The sequence below is a fragment of the Macaca thibetana genome, chromosome 8, assembly GCF_024542745.1.
Source record: "Macaca thibetana thibetana isolate TM-01 chromosome 8, ASM2454274v1, whole genome shotgun sequence".
NCBI lineage: Eukaryota > Metazoa > Chordata > Mammalia > Primates > Cercopithecidae > Macaca > Macaca thibetana.
In genome coordinates, this window is record NC_065585.1 from 13,124,043 (window position 1) to 13,145,593 (window position 21,551).

The 21,551-nt window shown below is 34.4% G+C and overlaps 1 protein-coding gene across 5 annotated transcripts in view; it reads right to left on the reverse strand.

Moving 5' to 3' along the window:
- Positions 1-453: 453 nt before the first annotated feature.
- EFR3A (EFR3 homolog A) overlaps positions 454-21,551 on the reverse strand; it is a 101,270-nt gene continuing 80,172 nt past the window's right edge. For all 5 annotated transcript variants that reach the window (XM_050801596.1, XM_050801598.1, XM_050801599.1 and 2 more), the window contains exons 19-23: positions 17,768-17,859; positions 12,758-12,806; positions 11,839-11,942; positions 11,260-11,309; positions 454-3,190 (exon numbers count right to left, since the gene is read on the reverse strand). In XM_050801596.1, coding sequence (XP_050657553.1) covers positions 3,085-3,190; positions 11,260-11,309; positions 11,839-11,942; positions 12,758-12,806; positions 17,768-17,859 — 401 coding nt within the window. In that variant the 3' untranslated portion in view covers positions 454-3,084. The remainder of the gene's footprint in view (positions 3,191-11,259; positions 11,310-11,838; positions 11,943-12,757; positions 12,807-17,767; positions 17,860-21,551) is intronic.

The following is a 21,551-nucleotide window of genomic DNA, read 5'->3' on the forward strand; positions in this document are numbered from 1 at the left end:
TTTTTTTTTAAGAGCTGCTTTGTGTAATTTATACGACAAAGAGGTAGGGTTGAAAAGACAATCATTAAGACTGACACAGAGATGGCAACTACATTTTCACAAGCACACACTGTGAACTTTACCTTACTATGTCTTGTCATTATTAGCAGTTATCATTCTGATATTCCAATGTACATGGGAATGAATCCACTTGGCAAATTGATTTCTACTAAAGCTCTTCATTTTTTGTTTTTGAGATGGGGTCATGCTTTGTCAACCAGACTGGAGTATAGTGGCATGATCCTAGCTCACTGCAGCCTTGAACTATTGGGCTCAAAAGAAGCTCTTCATTTTTAATTTAAGCAAATATTGAATAAATTTAATTAAATGTAACAATAGCTATTATAAAAAATGAACTTAAATACAAGTAATCTGATTTATGTTTTATTGCTTACATACGAATTGCACAGTGAATTTTTACATTTCAAAAACTAACTTTATTACATTTAATACAGATATAAGCATGAATAAGACAAATTAGTTCCATTTTCAGACAGGAAGAAAAACATTTTGGGTAGGGAGAAGTTAATTGCTGGTAAAGTGTAGTACTATTATTCTAAAAGATAATGAGTTCAGAAATATTAAGGAAGTATGTGGGTGTGTGCGCATAGGTATTCAGGTAAACTCCAATAACAATAAAACTCTGTAAGTGGTCACAGACAACACAAGTACAGGAGGAACATTTAAATGTTAACTGTTTAATGTCACGAAAGAAAGAGTGATATAAGCAACTCAATACAGCAAAAAGAGAATGATTAACAATTTATTGAGTTTTATATATCTACAAAAATATAGCAATACAGTGAACTTCACCAAATCCTAAATGTTCACTACCTGAACTGGCTACCACCATGTGCACACCTCGTTCCTGCAGAATCTCCTGCAGATATGGGAGAGGCAGCCAGTGAACAGATCCATTTCTTGGGAGTCCTTGTCAACAAGACCAGTTCAGAAATCCAGGATATAAAGAAGCCTACTGTAATTTAAAAACAGTAACAAAAACCCCGACAAAACCCAAATCAACAAAGACCAAGATAAAGGTGTGATAAACATTAATTGTAATGGTTTTCCTTTACATGCAATACATGCATTTTAAAATCACTAAGAAACATGAAATTTTGTAGAGCAAAGTTTGTGTTTCACAGAAGTGCAAATGAATATTTTACTTTTTATACTATTAAATTATATATATATTTCCATACAAAAGCACACAGTGTTAATCTATAAAATGACATCCAAGTGGATGATGATTGTTTTTGCATGTCCCCCTGCTTAGATTTTTTTAAAATATATAGTCAAAAATTAACATCCTTCTTTAAAAATACAGAAGGAAAAAAGGGCAATAAAAAAAATACAACTTGGCTTTACTGACTGGTGTAGCATTTTACCTGATCAAGAGGCAAAGTTCCAGTGACAACTGCCACAGGGCCCTTCAGTCCTCCAGTGGTAACGACTCCACTGTCACTCTGAAACAAATCTTGTTGATCCACATTTAAGAAGCAGCCCAGGATCTTTCAGTGTCATTTCATACGTTTCAATGACTAGACTGGTTTTCAAGATGTTGCGCTTTTCTTTAAATATTCAGAAATTTTCAAGTATGCTTGTCCTATTATCATTTCCTTACTTTTTTCCGTTTCTACTACAGGTGCCCAAATAGCCATAAACACAAACATCCCATTCTTCACTGCAATTTTTTAAACAAAAACAAAAGCCAAAAATTAAACTCTCTTCTAGGCTACAGTTTTTGATATGTATGCTGTTTTATGTAAAAAGAAATGGAATCTGAAAAGATAGAACTATAAACAGGTGACTTTATAAAAATGTCCTAAGAGAATTTTCTGAGTTACAAAGAAAGCTGTTCATTTTACTACGTGATAGAATTCACTAAGATGTAAGTACTGTTATGGGTCTGTCAGTGTATGTGTAGAGTGCACCTGTGATCTTGGTAGCTGAAATCAAAAGCAGCTTAAATTGACGAACTTTAGCACACTTGATTGTTAAAACACAGGCAGCTTTTCAAATATAATATAACTGATTCTAAACAGATACGTACAAGTCACAGTTCAAATCTTACAAATTAAAAGTCCATCTGGGGAATTTTTTGACTATGAGGATCTAAAACAATGCACAATATACAAATGTAAATAAATGTACTCTTAATGGAAATCAAAATGTACAGACTCTTCACAGGTGAACTAATAGCTGTTTTAAATGTCTTTTTTCTGCACTAAATATATATCTCATTTAATTAATGGAGCCACAGCAAAATACTACTATAATTTCAAAGCACAGCCTGTAAACTAATACATCTTATGATGTAAAAATATTGCACAGTTTGGTACTCCAAGAGTGAGCTCTACACTTCTCAAGCAGAATGGTCAAACTCTTGGCAGGAAACCCAGTATTACAAGAACCGGACAATTTAAAGTATGGCGTTTTTAGGGTCATTTTCGAGGAATGCTATTCAACAGATATCCTATTATTGTGAAGATGAGGAATGCCTATCACATATTATTACAGTAACTGAATAGCAGGGTGCCTATCCCAGCTTATCTAAAGCATGGGGACAAAAAGCCACTGAACAGTTTTACAGTCCCAGGACTAGGAATATATTTAAATGTATCTGCCTTTGCAGAAAACAATAACAAAAATTCTACATCTAAGCGGCCGTGTAGATGTTTAAGAGAGAAACAATTTAAACAGTTTCAATCCTCTGAAGGCTTACTTTTGAAAAAACATTACATTTGTGAAAAGTTTAAAATATACTACTTAACAGTGGAATAAAGTGAAACCAAAACATGTTCAACTTAAAAGGCAACAGGAACCTCAAAGCAAATTAACATGGCATAAATCTATCTTTGAAAGTACTTGAAATTATATATAGCTCCAAAACTTCTAATATGGTATGCCAAGCATTTGGTTAAAGATATGTTCCATCATTATTTTCAAGAAGTATGTTAATACACATTATGTAAACCCTGAAAGCTCAGCTTGGCTGTAATTTTTAGGCTTTACAAATCATATGCTGAGGTCTTCATGAGCCAATCAGTACACACACAGATCTGGAAACTTCATCTCATAGACTGGGACAGATTGGTATTGGGCATGCCCAGAAGTAATGGTCAGTGTTCCTGATGGACTGGGAGGAGGACTGTAAAAGAACAAAGGAACATGGTCAGCAGGTGTACTCACAAGCTGTTCGTGTCACCGAGTATTCTGTCTACTATCTGCAAATATCAAAGTCAGACTCCTCAACTGCAGAGATCAATGACATTGTAGTTACTGGCCAACTACAAGGCTGCATGGGAAACAGACCACAGTAGTGTCAAACTGTTTTTAAGTCTAAAGCAGACATTTTCCTTGGAAAATATGTATATACAATTTTAAATGCGATTATACTCTACCCATTCTTGTAAGCTGCCTTGTTTCATTAGTAAAAAATTATTTCATGTATACAGATATTATGTTTTTGATGACAGCATGGTATTCCATTATACAGATATATCGTACTTGATTTAATCCAGAGAACAAATGCAGGTTCATTTTCATTTTCTCATCATAATAATGTTAACAAGTCTGTTCTTACACATACATAATTTTATTCTGACTGGTTGTCTCCTTGGTTTATAGTCTTACGAGCAGAATTTCTGCATCGAAGTGTATTCAAAATTTTGACTTTGGTACATACATATTGCCGGAATACCAGCAATTTACACTTTCAGCTTTTCAGTGTACCTTTTACACTGTTACAAATATTAGATATAGTCAGTCTTTTTAAAACAGCTTTGCCAATCTGAGAGGCAGGAGGTAATTCTTATTTTCATTTTTAATTTTTATGTTACTATTAATGGCAAGTATCTTTGTAGTATCCATTTTAGGTTTCTTTGAAAATGCAAACTGCCTCTAATCCTACTCAGATATTTTTCTCTTATCAATTTGGGAAACTAACCTTTTGTCATATGATACAAATGCTTTCCTCTAATTCATTATTTCTCAACTTTTTCTGTTGCCAAATGCTTAAAAACCTTACCAGAAAATCAATTATTTCCTTGTAATTTTTAGTTTTTGAGTTATGCTAAGAACAGCGTTCCCTCTATGTCAAGACTACAAGAAATACTGCTGTATTAATTCTACTGTTTTTATGTATTTTTCTAAACAATGAGTGAAGTTGTCTATTTTGGTAAAAGCAGTGAAGTAGAAATCTTCCCCCAACCCTCCCTCACTGGTCAGTAGTGTTTAGCAGTTGTCCAAACGAGATTAACTCAACAGTTGCTCCTTTCCTTGAAAATCTGAAATCTTATCTTTACCACAGATACCTTCCTATACTTGAATTTTCCTCTCTTCCACTTACCCATATGCAGGTCCAACCTGATGTAAGTACCAAAGATCTGTCATATGTTTTTCTACCAAGCAAGACAAATGCTCCCTTGTTTCTTTCTACAGCATTTTCCTGACTGCTCTTGCATGTGGATTCTTTCACATTGCCCTTAGCATCATTTGTTCAAATACTTAATAAAAATTATCTTACTAAAATGATAGCTCAATCTACAGAAAACTGATGTCTATATCAACTTCCTATTCAAGAATAAGATGTTTTCATTTGTATAAATATTCTTAAGCATATTTCAGAGATATATAGTTTCTTCATTTAAGTCTTATATAGTTCTTTGAATTTATTAGTTCATGGTTAAGAATGTTTTCATTTTAACAAATGCACAGATATTAATTTCATATAATTATTTTTAACTGTAAATTATCCTCAATTGTTAAGTTATTCAGTTGGTTTTCTTCTATTTTCCTGATATATCTATTTTTGGTAACTAATAATTTTGGAATTGCTCCAGATTTATAATACACTTAAATTTTTTATTAAGGGATAATTTTCACAGAGTGAAATACACTGATCTTAAGTGTACTGTTTGACAAAAATTGACAAATGTATACACTCATGTACATCACACCCATGTAAATCATAGTCCAATAGAGATAATGAACACTTTCTTTTTTTTTGAGATGGAGTTTTACTCTTGCCACCCAGGCTGGATTGCAATGGTGTGATCTTGGCTCACTACAACCTCCTCCTCCCGGGTTCAAGAGATACTGAACACTTTCAATCACCCCGAAAATGTTTCATGTCCCTAACTAGTCAATTTCTCCCCACTCTGACATACCCATACACATACATCCTCATGCAACAACTATGTTCTGATCTCCATCACTGAAGATTAGTGGTGCTTGTTCTTAACCTTCATGTAAATGGTCTATACAGGCTCTATGAACAGTCCAACAAACTGTCTTTTTATGTCTGATTTTTGTTACTTAATATGTTTTTTAGATTTATCCCAAAAATTGTGTTCCTTTCTATTGCTGAATAGTATTTCATTATATTATCATCATTTGTCTGTTCTCGTGATAATGGACATTTGGCAACTATGAATAAAGCTGTCATAAACATTCACATGTCTTTTTGTGAATATACTCAGTTCTCTCATTTTAATGGGCACAAACTCGTATCTTGCTATTTAAATTTGCATTTCCTTGTTAACTAATGATTTTAAACACTTTTACACATGCTTATTGGCGATTCAAACATTCCTTTTGTAAAATGTCTACTGTCTTGGCCATTTTGAAAATTGTCTTTATTTCTCAGTTGTAGGGGTTCTTTATCAGATATCGGTACTGTGTATACTGTATTTTCTCAGTTTGTGGTCTGCCTTTTCATATTCTTAACTGGAGTCTTTTAAGGGTAAGTTTTTAATTTACATGAAGACCAATTTACCAATTTTGTTTAGTACTCTGTGTGTCCTAAGAAATCTTTTTGCTCATTTAAGACTGAAAGGACTCTTTCCTATGTTTTGTTTTAGAAGTTTTGGTTTTAGATTTTACATAGACACTGATTACCCAACTTAATGTTTGTGTTCAGTGGAAGGTAGGGATTGAGATTAGTATTTTTCTCTGAGGTTATCTAGTGGTTCCAGGACATTTGTTTAAAATATTTTCTTTTCCTCATTAAATTGTTTTGATTCCTTTATCAAAAATCACTTAAGTTTTTGATAGGACTCTCTATTCTGTTATCTTGATCTCTTTGTGTACTCTTATATCAATAATGTCTTGACTTCTTTGGCTTTATAAATCAAGTATTGAAATTAGGCAATGTAAATTCTTCAACTTTATTTTTCCTTTTCAAAACAGTTAGCTACTCCAGGTCCTTTGTACTTTCATCTGAATCTTAAAATCAATTTACACGTTTTTACAAAAAAAAAAAAAAAAGTCTGTTGGGGTTTTGATTGACATTTTATTGAAGCTACAGATCAACTTGAAAGAAACAGCATATAAACAATATTTAATCCTTCAGTCCATGAACACGGTATATCTCTCCTTCATTTAGGTATTCTTTAATTTCTCTCATTCATGTTTTACATTCATAACAGAAATCTTACATACTGTTAAATTATGGCTAAATATTTTTTTAATGCTATGTTTAAAAATTTACTCTTGCAATTGTTTGTTGTTAACATATAGATATACAACTGAATTTTGAATACTGACCTTGAATACCTTGAATCCTGTGACCTTACTAAAATTCATTTAATTCATGTAATAACTCTAGTAGGGTTCTTTTTTTTTTTTTTGTCTTGATTACTTAAGATTTTCCACATATACAACCATGTCATCTGTGAAAAGATAGTTTCATTTCTTCCTTTCTCATCTTTATATTTTTCCTTTTTTTCACTTTACTTACCTAAGACTTCCAATACAATGTTGACATGGTGAGAGCAGACATCCTTGACCCAGTTTTAGGTGAAAGGCATCAGACTTTCACCATTATATATAACACCAGCAATAGATTTTTTGTAATTACTCTTTATCAGATTAAGTTCCCTTCTATTCCAAATTTTCTGATAATTTTTGTCTTAAATGAACATTGAGCTTTTTGAAATGCTTTTTTTTCTGCTACTGGTGTGATCATGCAACTTTACTCTCTTAATTAATGTGGTGAATTTTGCTGACTGATCAACTTTCTAATGTAAAACTGATCTTGCTTTCCTCATAGTAACCCCATTTATTTAGGCCATATCATCAGTTTTATACATTTGCTAACATTTTGATAAAGATTTCTATGACTATATTCAAGAGGGGTACTTGTCTATAATTTTCTTTTTTTTTTAATTATTATACTTTATGTTCTAGGGTACATGTGCACAACGTGCAGGTTTGTTACATATGTATACATGTGCCATGTTGGTGTGCTGCACCCATTAACTCGTCATTTACATTAGGTATATCTCCTGATGCTATCCCTCCCCTCTCCCCCTTCCCCACAATAGGCCCCAGTGTGTGATGTTCCCCTTCCTGTGTCCAAGTGATCTCATTGTCCAATTCCCACCTATGAGTGAAAACATGTGGTGTTTGGTTTTCTGTTCTTGCGATAGTTTGCTGAGGATGATGGTTTCCCGCTGCATCCATGTCCCTACAAAGGACACGAACTCATCCTTTTTTATGGCTGCATAGTAGTCCATGGTGTATATGTGCCACATTTTCTTAATCCAGTCTGTCACTGATGGACATTTGGGTTGATTCCAAGTCTTTGCTATTGTGAACAGTGCTGCAATAAACACACGTGTGCATGTGTCTTTATAGCAGCATGATTTATAATCCTTTGGGTATATACTCAGTAATGGGATGGCTGCGTCAAATGGTATTTCTAGTTCTAGATCCTTGAGGAATCACACTGTTTTCCACAATGGTTGAACTAGTTTACAGTCCCACCAACAGTGTAAAAGTGTTCCTATTTCTCCACATCCTCTCCAGCACCTGTTGTTTCCTGACTTTTTAATGATTACCATTTTAACTTGTGTGAGATGGTATCTCATTGTGGTTTTTATCTTTGTCTCATTTTATGTTGAAGTTATGCTGGCCTCATGAGTTAGAAAATGTTTCTACCTCCTTTGTTTCCTGAATATATATGAAACTGGTATTATTTCTTACCTAAATGTATGATAAAAGTAAGCAGTGAAGTTAAATGCATTTTCTTGTAGGATGCTTTTAAATTTCAAATCTACTTCAACAGTTAGAGGGTTATTTGGATGTTTTACTACTTTTTGTGTCAATTTTAGTTAGTTTTGACTTTCAATGATTTTTGCCCATTTCATCTAAATTGTTGAATTTATTGTCATAAAATTGTTTTATCACATTCCTTTATTATAATTCTTTTTTATTTGTAATATTGGTAATCTGTGTTTTCTCTCTTTTTCTTCCTTAACACTGACTAGAGGTTTACCAATTTTATCAACTGTTTCAAAGAACAAACTTTTACGTTTGTTAATATTTCTTGTTGTCTTATTGCCTATTTTCTGTTTCACTGACTTCTGATATACTAGTTTAGCTTACATTGTTCTTCTTTCTCTAATGTCTTACCAAAAGTAATTAATTCACTACTTTCAGATCTCTCTTCTTTGCAAGCAAAAGCATCTAAAGATATAAAATTGCTCCTGAGCAAGATTTTAGCTTCATCTTACAAAACTTTGATAGGTATTTTCAGTTTAAAATGTTTTCTAATTCCTCCTTTCATTTCTTCTTTAAGATATGGGTGTGTTTTAATTTCCAGACATTTGAAATTTTTCTAGATATGTGTTAATGAATTACATATTTTTTTTGTGGCAAGAGAACATACTCAACATGATGTCTTAACATGTCAGTTTCCTGAAATTTACTTACATTTGTTATAGTCCCACATTTTTCTATTTTGTGAATGTTGTATGTGCACTTCAAAAGAAACTATATTCTGTATTTGCCTAGCATAGTGTTTTCTAAAGGCCACTTAAATTGACTGAAATGGTTCAAATCTTATATCCTTTCTGCATTTTTGTCTTCTTGTTGGTTATGTTTTAGTACTCTTATGAGAGGAACATTAAAATTTGCAATTATAATGCAAAGAAACAGGAAAGCATCATGAGAATAAGCAGTGTCACACACATTTCTTTCCATACTATATGTATCTTGTCCTTTAAATTCTTTGACATGTGTTTGTGGGGTCTGGTGGGAGGTGTGGGTGTGTGGTGTTCTAAGGGCCTTTTCTACTAATTCTAATAACTGGATTATCTGTGAGGCTGCTTATTCTCACTGTATTTTACAGCTTCTTTGCCTTTCTTGTTTTTTTTAACCATACTCAGGTATGGTTAAAATGTAAATGAAAGAACAGTGGGAGCAAAGTATAATATTGTGTGTTCTGCTTCTTTTATGGAGAATACAAACTCTTTCCACTGTCTGATGGTTAGGGTGAGGCAAATTAACAAGAGGAAATGTATCAGACAGGACCTGAAAACTCTGAAGACACATTTCTATAAAGTCTGTTTAGTTTCTCCATAAAGCTGTTCCAGAGCTACTGCTTCCTAAATAGGTGACCCTGTATAAGTTACCTAACTTCCATGTATCTGTTTATAAACATGTAAAATGAGAATAATCACTATCTGTTTGTTAGGGTCTGTTGCAGATATTAAATAAAATAATACATTTAGCACAGTGCTTAGAACAACACAGGTGCTTAAAAATGTTAATTATTAGTAGTAACTTTTCAATGAATGTAAGTATTAGTAGTAGGTGTGGTACCAATGAAACAGAATTAGTTATAATACTTACTCTAAAATATTAAATTCATATAATTATGTTAGTTTGACTACATGTAATATGGTGATCTCTAGCAACATGCCTTTTAAGAACATCAGTTATGGATTTGAATTTTGACTTTGTCACTCGCTAGCCGTATGACCTTCAGCAAGTTATTTTACTTTTCTCTAAGCCTTGGTGTCTTCACCTGAAAAATGAACAAAATAGTGTCTACCTACCTTTCAGGGCTATGGTGAGGATTAGCAGAAATAACAGATATAAACCATGTAGCATAAGATCAAGTACACAGCAGACATTTACTACTAAATGTTTGAAATTTAGTCATCAAAGAAGTAAATGCCCATACCCAGCAATTTTAATTGAATCCTAAGTCTAGCACAATAGTCCCCGACCTTTTTGGCACCAGGGACCAGTTTTGTGGAAGACAATTTCTCCACGGATGGGGACTGGGGGGATGATTTCAGGATGAAACTGTTCCACCTCAGATCATCAGGAATCTAATGGGATCCCCTGCATGAGCAGTAGTTCACAATAGGGTTCCCGCTCCTATGAGAATCTAATGCCGCATTGATCTGACAGGAAGCGGAGCTCAGACAGTAATGTTCGCTTGCTCGCCGCTCACCTCCTGCTGTGGAGCTTGGTTCCTAACAGGCCATGGGCCAGTACAGGTCTCTGGACTAAGGGTTGGGGACCCCTTTTCTAGCACATGTTGAATATTTTATTGTGATTTTCTGTTCTTAAATTTTGTAAATGAGTGATTCTCAACTTAGAGAGTGTAGCAGGTATGGGAGGGAAATGTCTAGAGTAAGATATATAATGACAAAAATGTGCCTTGCTTATCAAAGCAGAAAAAAGGCTGAAATAAAAAAGCAAGTTGCCTAGAGCATTTACCTATCTAATATTAATATAATACAGGGTTGAAGCAAAACAGACTTACTTAATCAAGCTAAAAATATAAAAGATATGGCAGATACAGAAAAAATTTCCAGAAGCATAGACATATCTACTGGCCGCCTCTCACGAAAGCAGGTTTCCACACTGCCTCTCCTTCCTTCAGGTGCTACATTTCTTACTAATGTACAGACATAGGATAATCAAAGAGCACAATAATTCACAACAGAACTGAAATGAATATGATGTAAAAAAGCTAAAGGAAAGTTCAATAATTCAAATGAGCTATCTGCATAGGTAGACTTATTACCGCCCTGAAAAGAACCATGAGGCTGACATATTAAAATGCAGTTTCTGCAGGACAAAACGATTCAATATGAGCAATTTCCTAATTAAGCATAATATTAGAATATGGGTCTTTCAAATTACCCAGATGTCCTTATGAGATCATCAGGAAGGAATGAATAATCTAAAAAAGCAGCTAAAAAGCTAGAGGACAACTAGTCAAGAAAGGGTATCAGACTCTGCCTAAAAAACAGAATCCCTATTAAGCAAAGGATCACCTATATGATCTTACGTTAATCCTAAATGCAAAGCATTACTTTAACATAACTTAAACATAATGAACCACAAATTCATAGGGGTCCGACAGTTTCTATTTGCGTATGTGTGTTATTGCTACTGTGGTAACAAAACCCTTACCGTATGGTGAGTTCCAATATTTGAGCAAGTCTATCATGAAGCAAATTTGCCTGCAAAAAAGAAAAAAATGTTAAGAACGGATTATTTTCTAAGAATCTATATATAATAATAGCAATGTAATTTAAGAGACAAAGTGTAATTGTGACTATTAAGCTGATTAATTATTAAGTACACAATGCTTTAACAGTTTGGTTTGATCTGTCTTACCTATTAGAATTTAATGTAAGGGTTGTCTTTTTCTCCCTTTCCTAGTCTCGATGTTAAAAACAAATCAACAAACACATAAAACAAAATACCTGCAGCAAAATCATGAAAACCACTGAAAAAAACTATCAAAAGAATAACAATCACTAATATTTAATTTGGGAAACCAGTTCCACCATTTCCATCAGCTTACATCACACAAAGAAATTATTTAGGCCTCATAGATATGCCTTCAGAGTTTTCAGTCCTTATCAGATATATTTTCCTGTGTTCTACTGATCTGACTAAAGCTTGGAACTTATCAACCAATCACTAAGTAAGAGTTTCCACAAAACAACAGCCCACCCACAATCCCTTCACCATTTGTTCACTTACTTTGGATTCACACTGTGCTGCTATTTCTTCAAAAGGTGCTTTCTGAAATTTCTCTATCACAAGACGCCTCTTTTCCTTTTCCTGTTCTTCCATTCCACTGGTATCTACATAAATATTTATAAAGACTCATTAAAGGGAATACATAATTTCACAGAACCCAGTCAATGACCATTAAGAGCTAATGATATATCATCCAAAATTAAGGGCAATTTACAGGGCTACTTTTGCAAGAAAAAAATAAAAAGGCCTAACATCCATGAAATATCTTAAGGCTAGAAAACACATGCACAAAAACAAAACAAAACAAAACAAAACGAAACAAAAAACTAAGGGTTAGTACTACACAGCACAAGATTCCCTTTCATAGAATGCCTTTGTCTCTCTTACCAAAAAACAGCAAGGGAATGGGAGCTTCCTACAAGTCGAACTACTTCGCGGTCCCTCCCGAAGGATGACTCTTTTATATAAACATGTTCTTGCATATATGAGGTACTATATAAAATATTTGCTAAATTGAATCTTGGTACTGAGTGGAATAACTGAAATACGAACGGGGTCATTTGGAACCATGTTGTTGTAGCCTTTTCCATTTATTTACCATAATTTGGGAAGGAATTTTCTTGGTCTTATGATGATGTATGGTCTGGCCAAAGTTTGTGGGAAAGTAAATTAATAAATGTCTTCTTTTATATCACTGCCATAATTGTGTCTACTTGTTCAGGAATATGACCCTGATGGGACAAGACAATTTTGAAGCCTAAAACATGTAGCTAAATAAATGATACATTTCTATAGAAGCCCCCAAGTGTTTTTGGTTTTGTTTTTGTAATGTCCCCTCTACTTATTCTGTCATTGAAAAAAAGCAGCAGATAAAGATAAGTTAAATATCGGTAGTACTAACAAGTGCAAAATATCTCACCAATTGCTTTCTTCAATGCTTCAAAAGTGATTTCTTCAGTGTTACTAACCTAGAGAAAAGTGATTATAAGTGAAATCGAGAGTTAAAAAGGGTCAATATAAGTAATACCTTTACCTAGTTACAAGTCATCTAAGAAGTTTTTCAGATTTGTTTTCTTCTTTGTGTTGGTCTGAGCTGTGATTATACTCTGCAGTACCAAATAATCTCCACTTTTTCACTGGTTCTAACAATGGCCTACTGCAGTGGTTCCCCAAAACAAGTCTATAGATTAGCATTAGACTGCAATAATTAACATACTCTAGGCAACAAAACCACCTTGAATTACAGAACTCAGTCTCCACTTCGGTGAGGCACAGGAAGATTTGAGTCTCATTGACTGAACACTGTGCTGTAAGTAAACGATGCTCTGAGACAGTGAAGGCTGAGATTATATATAAATACATTTTTAGACATGTGATAAAAAACAACTAAGTACTCTACAGCCTCTATAATTTTGGTATCACACACAGTTTACAAATCAAAAGTGAAACTAAGATTTTAAACGATTGAAAAGTAAAAACCACTACTTCGGGAAGTATTTCTCTAAAGTCAATCACCAATTTATAATCTCTGAAACTATCCTTTTAACTTATGTCTTTCAAGTCTCTCTTGCTTTGAGATATGTAAAAAGGTATGAAAACAACTGCTTTAAAAAAAGGCAAAAATACATTTTATGGCATCAGCACATTTTCAGGAAAAATAATATATCTAGTTCCTATAGTATCTCTGAATAAAAATTAAGAAACGATACATGGGTACTTGCCTGGGAATCTGGTCATCCCTAATTTTAGCTCATGAGCTTCTTTTGCTAAGTCTAAGGCAGCAAGACTAACGAAAGCAAAAGATTTCATTCTCTGCACCTTAGCTTCTCTGTAATACAAAGGCTTTAGCTGGAAATCAAGCAGCAAGAGTTCCACTCCCTCAGTTTTGCTACTGAGGGTTCATATTTCTAGTTGAAGTCAGATTAAACTTGGGAATCTTCAGTTGTTTTGTTCTAGATATCTGGAGCAGACATATAAGATTAGGCTCTGGCTGGTCAATTATTTGTACTTATAAGCATTCTAGTACTTCAGTGAAAAAAAGAAATTGCTTTTGTTCTTAGAACTGGCTAAGAGCTTCTGACTTTTGAGATACAACTCCAGTATAGGAAAAAGAACATGGGAGAAGTCAGAAGGCCAGCATTCTTGATATATATAATTTTTACTTATTACCTGTCAATCTCAGATAAGAGCTAAAATACCTTACCCTATTAACTCTTCTCTTTTTGTCCCTGTTTGCCTTAATTCAGATAATTATGATGCAGCTTCCTAGCATCAAGAGCCCCCAACTCACGCCATCAGTGTCCACCTTTTTTCTTTCTTTCTTTTTTTTTTTTTTTAACATCTCCTTTCTTTAAATCCCTTCAAGTCATTTGTTGGTCCTATTCATTCTACTTTAAAGTAGAGTATTCCTGCCCTCCTGTCCCTCTTTGTTACCTCCAGCCTGGCTACTCTAGATCCTCATTCCATCAACTGTGGACTATTACAAGGATCTCCTAACTGCCTCTACCTCCAGTCTCTTCTTTCTAATTTAGCCTTGTCACACTTGAGAGATTCTTTTCATGAAAACACATTTCTAATAATGACACTGACTAAATTTCGGTGTTTACCTACTTCCTATGAAGTTACATACAAAGCCCTCAGCCCGGTATACAACTTTCTATAATGTTCCTTCAGTCTTATCTCCCACTTGTCCCTTTCGTGAATCTTTTTTTTTTTTTTTTTTTTTAAGACTAACTGCTTTATACTAGCATTTAATGATCCATGTTTTTATATACCATAGCTGGTAAATACAAGCTACATACTTTATTTGGTGATCTACCAAACTACAATCTATTCCAACTCTAGAGGAAAAACTGGTTATGTTGGAGTTATAGAGAAGTGGTGCAAAGGCACCATCCTAAAGGAATTTCAACATTCCCTTTATAATCTAGGACTTTTGCTTTATCTATGATCTACAACACTAACCTAGACTATATAATGCCCTTGGACCTACATAAAATCTACCATTCATCTTTTTCTAATTATAGTAGTTGTTATGTCACTTCCACAAATATCATAGTAATTTGATAGCATCTAGCACCACAGTGTGACTAACATTGACTAGATGTTAGCATACACACAGTATCTCCAGTTGTATTTGGGGAAAAAAGACAGGAGTACATGGATATAAAACAAAGATCTGTTATTTGTACCAGAATAAACAACAATCTTTTGCAGTCAACCAGTGACTTAATTTTGTACCAAAAAATTTAACATATACTCAAAATTTAATATATATAACATCCTACCCATGGCCTTAAATAATCAAGCACTTACTATAAGCTTTTAGAGAGAAGAGCAGTGTGATGATTTCAGGTTTTACTCATATCAATTATGCATATATAAGGAAGCAAAAAATCATGCCTATAGTGCTTTATTCTATTAGTCAAGCTGATAATTTTATCTCGGGAGACAGAGATGCCTCTGTTCTATTTTAGTCATATATCTTCTTGAATATGTTAATTTAAATTAGGTATCGTTATAAAAATGTGTGTATGAATATATATGTATATATATGCATATATATGCGTATATATACACATGTGTATATATGTGTATGCATATATGCGTATATATATACAGATATATATATGCATTGGGAAGCATTCCTCTAAAGTCAATTACCAATTTATATTCTCTAAAAATAACTTTTACCTTGAGTCTCTCAAATCTCCCTCTTGCTTTGAGATATGTAAAAGGTATAAAATCAACTGCTTTATGATAAAAGTATCAGTAATACATTTTATGCCATGAGCACATTTTTAGAAGAAATAATAATATACATCTTTTTATCTATGGCAATTTTTAAAAAAGTTCACCAAATGATTCTCAGTAGGCCAAGGTCGGAATTGCAAATGTCAGAACTGGCACATCTCAAGTGGACCAGGTATTTCACCAGACTAGAGTTTAGGGAAACAAAAGTTTTGTGATGGTCTCCATCTAAACAACCTTCTGCCTCTCTCTCTTTTTTTAAATTGTAAGTTTAAAAAGCAAAAGCAAATACATCTGAGGTTAAACTAGGATTATACATACAAACTATAAATAATTTTGATCAAATAAAAAAGTTATTTTTTATGAGCAATTTTCTTATCTGATTCATTGTAAGAAAATAGTTTGATATTTTGCTGCACCATTAACTGGTAAATATCTATTAGATGTGAATTTCTTCTGTCTGTTGTATGAAAGTAATTAATTAGTTTTAGCCTAGAAGACAGTATTATTCTGTCTTCTGGTATTTGAACAAACATCTCTAATATCCAAAAGCAGATTCCACAATGGTAAATGAGTCCGAAACTCAAATGTGCTCAAGTAAATGTGATACTAAACTGTACTTAACTTTTCAGATGCTTGGTGTGAGGCATATTTGACTTAGGACTTATAGTAAATGAAAAACAACAGGATCTTGTAAGAGTTAATAAAAATATTAACGGACTTTTAATGTAAGATTTGTGACAAGAATCTTTCCCCTACACTGGGTCTTTATGCAAATGTTTTTTCAGTTGATTTTATCAAAATAGACTGACTCTTTCCAACAGTTTCAAGTGTTCTCCATATATTTTTGAAAAAAATAAGAATAGTTAACAAAAGGAGAAAGGTGAAAATAGCAGTCAATAACATATAGTGTACTCTTAACAAAATTAAGTTTATAAACTAAGACTTTGGATGAACTTCTTCCCTAGAAAGGTAATAGTGGCAAATTCATAATCATTAAAAGGACAGAACTAGCAAGATACTGTTCTTACTAGTAAGGGGTGTATAAATTAAATAGCTCTGAAGAAAGAGGTGAATTTAGGCAAGGTGGTTATTAAGCCTTAAATTGGTAAGAAACTTTAGCTTTAAGGCGTCGAGTTTCAAAATGAACACTAAATGCTGCTTCAACTACTCTTGATGCCGTGCTGATAATTTCTTAATAAAACTGATAAGTTCTATGTAATGGGGAGTTGAATGGCATAGAAAACATAAGTCAGTTGGCTGTAGTACTCTGGCCACTAAATAGGTTTAGTACCTGAAGACAAATAAATCAATAGGAATTGGAAGGGGGTAGGAGGGAGGCTTCAGAAAGCATAAATTCAGATAACTTCCTTTCCCTTTCCCTATAGGGATATTCTTTTAATTATGCATATTGTACCAATGAGAAATAAATACTTAAGAAGGCAGACAATGGATAAACCACAAGGTGGAGGTTGACTTGACATGCTGGCATTTTGGCATTTTTACTTGACTATGAAAAAATTCTCTGGTGGTTTGTGTCGAATAAGTCCTAGAGAATACTGGCTGCTTTTTCCCCTATAACTCAGGAGGGTACGCTCTTGTGCTCTTCTGAAAAGGGAGGAGAGCATGAAATCTATGTTTTAAATAAGCCACAGTCCTTACAGAGTACATAGCTCACTAACGCAGCTTAAACTACATCCTTACTATCCAAAATAATTAAAACATTTTACCTTAGAGATGAACTTTTAAAACTTTTTAAAGGTAGTGAGCATTTGGCTTCACATGAGGATGTATAGTTATATTTATTTCTGTAATTTGCATTTCCTAAATTTTGAAAAATAAGTAGGATCTAGACAGCCCACTAATTTAATGACAGGCTTTGTATAAAGTTTCTTACAAAAAAAAAAAAATCTTTTACACTAAATTATAATGTGAAATCTGACAACATCGTAACATATAATGTTAGGTTTATATATCTTTACAGACAGCTGAAATGAGTTCAGTAAAATAAACTATAAATAAATTCAAAGCTAAATCAGATTAATTTCTACTAATAGTTTAGTTGATTTGAGGATAATTTAGAGTTGTATTTTCTCTTGTTTGAAAGTGTGGAAGGCAAAAATTCTTTTAAATGATGTCTACCAAGACAGTACTCTACCATAAACTTTCAGTAACTTACCACATCATCAGAAGGAACATTGTTGGATAAAATATCCACCTGAATGGATACGGTGTCCACAATGCTTTTTCTTCTAGAAAGTCGATCTTCATCTGAAATAAAATTGTTTTCCTCCCATTATTTGTTAGAAATGTTATGTTGGTTTTCATTTATAAACTCTACTTATCTCAGATTTCAAAAACTGTCAAAAATTAAGACAGTTTGTCTTTTTTGTTCCTTCTAAATACATAAAGCAGTGTATTCTCGGACTTTTACATTTCGTGAAGCAGATTAAAAAGTAAGATTGATGGGGTGAACTGAAATAAGGTTATCAGATTTTTATTTTTCAAAAAGGGGCATTTAGGACAGCAACAACCACCACCACTACCGAATAGTTTAAGAAAGCAAGTCAGTGTAACAGCAAACAAAGGAAGTACATAATCTAAACTTAGTACATTTATCCTAACTCAAAACTGACAATATTAATATTGCCCTTATCTCTCTAATATTTTCACCAAACAGTGAAAGCTGTCAACTAACTCTGGTTCTAGGATGACAGTTTGGGAAGCAATGTTTAAAGGTGTTTACAGTGCATTACAATTTGTGGACTGAAAGCAATTGCTGTTTCAATTAGTATCTCCTCCAGCATTGTCCGTTCTGTCATCTCCATCAGCTGTTGTTATTTTGTTATTTTGCTTTATAACTGATCACTTCTCCAGAAAGATGTTGCCTTTACCTCAGTGCTCTAGCTAATCTACTTTTCTGCCCCCAATTCATTTGTACAGTCTGAACAAATTGCTCTGATTTTTCACTACTGACTATGCCGAACTCCTGTAATTATAATCCCAACCCCAACCACTCTTCTGACAGCGCTCTTAAATAAAATTCCACGGTCTCCCAAATCACTAAATTCAAAAGCTAGTCCTAGCCCATTTTCTGCTTAACCACTTTATGAACATTTGAATTTGTTGATCATAATGTCCTTACATACATTCTTTTCTACTTCTGTTTTTCTACTTTAGCATTCAATACTCATCAAATCTAGGAAATGATTAGAGACCCTGTTAGGTGTTACGGACAGTCTGCTGAATAGATATTACACACCTCGTGCAGCTTCCAGTTTAACAGGAAAAATATACAATAAAATCACACAAATTATTAAAGTATGATGGAGAGTACAGGATGCTAGGAAAATACCAAATAATCATGATTACAACCGAAAAAAGGAAGTCACTTTGTGTATTCCAATATATAGAATTAGAGGCTTATTCAACCCTTGGAAAGCTGAGTGAGTAAAAGTTAGGCTAGCCATCGGATATTCTCAGTCTGCAGCATGGAGACGGTAATTCTCAAGAAGCTTCTGGAAGCTGCTAGTCTGATATCCACCCATTTGAATGCTACACTGTCTTTTAAAGATAACAGTTTCTCCTCTTCTACTTGCAGATTGTTCTGAGCGCTTTTCATTGTCAGTCTCTGATTCTGAAAAAACAGTTCCCAATTTTTCCTTTACGACGCAGAAGAGAATTCAGGAAGGATGACAATGATGTCAAGTTGGCTACTGTTCTACTCCCAGTCCTAAAAGGAATGTACTCACCCAGGTCACATCCCAGGACCTCTAACTCTCTCAGAGAGTTCCCAGGTACTATTAGGGTTGCAGCTGGCACCCACTAGGTGATCTATAAATACTTGTGTGACTGAGCAGGATTCTGGCGCCTCCTTTTCTGAGTTCAACATTTCCAATTTCTTATTAATCAATTCTATTTGACATGTTCTAAATCCAATTCCACATCTCTAAATAAACCATCTTTATCTCCACATTGTCCTATTTATTTTCAGGAGTGCCATCTTTCAAAATCTTCATTTTTTCTTACCTAAACTCTTAGGATAGCTTTCCAGTGGGTCTTCCTAGTATGTTTCTCCCTTCTGTACTACCAATAGAGTTGTTTCAAAAACAGATCATTTTCAGTCCTAATTAGAATTGTTAAACAAATGCAGCCCACTGCTTAATGCCGAGTTCCCAAGGTTTTCTACCTCACTGCACATATTAAATTATAATGCATGCATGGTACACAGAGATAAGTGGAAGGGCCTGCTCATATTGCAGGCTCAGACTGCCCTAGGCCCTCTCCAGCTACCTGAAGAGCAAAGGAGAACAATACCCAGACACACCTATAAAGTTCCCCCAAAACAGTAGGGAAGTTCAGGTCTAGAATCAGCCTAACAGCACAGAGTTACTGTATCATCTGGCAACACTTCATTGTTCTTTTTCTTCCTGAGACAGTGTCTCTTCTCTTTCACCTGGGCTGGAGTACAGTGGTGTGATCAAAGCTCGTTACAGCCTCAAACTCCTGGGCTCGGGTGATTCTCCCACTTTAGCCTCCCGAGTAGTCGGGACTACAGGCACGTGCCACCATGCCCGGTTAATTTTTTTAAACTTTAAAGTTCAGGGGTACACGCGCAGATTTGTTATACACATAAATTTGTGTCATGGGGGTTTGTTGTACAGATTATTTCATCACCCACATATTAAGTCTAGTATCCATTAGTTGTTTTCTGGAAGCTCTCCCTTCTCCCATCCTCCACCCTTCAACAGGTCCCAGTGTGTACTGTTCCCCTCTATGTGTCTGTGTGTTCTCATCATTTAGCTCCCACTTACAAGTGAGAACATGTGGTATTTAATTTTCTGTTCCTGTGTTAGTTTGCACACGTGTATGTTCATTGCAGCACTACTCACAACAGCAAAGACATGGAATCAACCGGCTAAATTTTTTGTTTTAACTTTTTGTAGAGACGGGGTATTTTTTTTTTTTTTCTCAAGCTGGTCTCGAACTCTTGGCTTCAAGCAATCCTCCTACCTTGGTCTCCCAAAGTGCCAGGATTACAGGTGTGAGCCACTGTGCCCAGCCTATGCTCCATCTTTCTAATTCCATTCTGTATATACTGTGATTTTACATTACTAAAGAAGCAAAGATTGACGAATTAAAAGCAATCAGCAAGAAACTGGTTTCTCTCTTACTGACTACTCCTCTACTCCCAGGTAGCCTTCCATGGTTGTAACTAATGGTGTTAGTCAATATTACAGTTTGCCCTTTCTGGGGATGTGACAGGATTGCAATTCCTGTCCTCTCTGTGGTTAGGAGGGGTTCTGTAATAAGTCCTGGCCAATACAGTACGAGTAACGTACCAGACAGTGGTAGCTCCATCAGCTTGAATTCCAGAATGTGGATGATGCATAGTTATGTACAGCAAGTCTGAGCAATAAATAAATCTTTACTGTTTCAAACCATTAAGAACTTGGGGTTGTTTGCTACTATAGCATAACCTAGCTAGGGTTTCTTAACCTTGACACTATGGACATTTTGGGCCAGATAATTCTTGTTGTGGGAAGCTGTCCCTTGTATTATAAGATGTTCAGCAGCATCCCTAGCTTCTACGCACTAGATGCCAACAGGCCTATCCCATCTCTCTCCGTCCCAGTTGTGACAACTAAAAATTTCCCCAAGATTGCAAAATTCACCCTTAGCTGAGAACCAGTAACGCAGTGCATCCTAATGGCAGACTTTTCTACAATTTTACCTGTATGTCACCACCATGTTAACTAAGCTTCTTAAAACACTAACCACATAACTCCCCAAGCTATGCTCCCCAACTGCTTGTAATTAAAAGGACATTCTAGGCTCTCTCATCAGATCTTACCAACAGTAACTTCAGCCTTCCCTAATTAATCTAGTGTTCAACTCAAAGATGCCTGTTTTCTAACCTCTCTGCATGCTGTAGGATATCTGCTTTCTAGAAACATGTCATT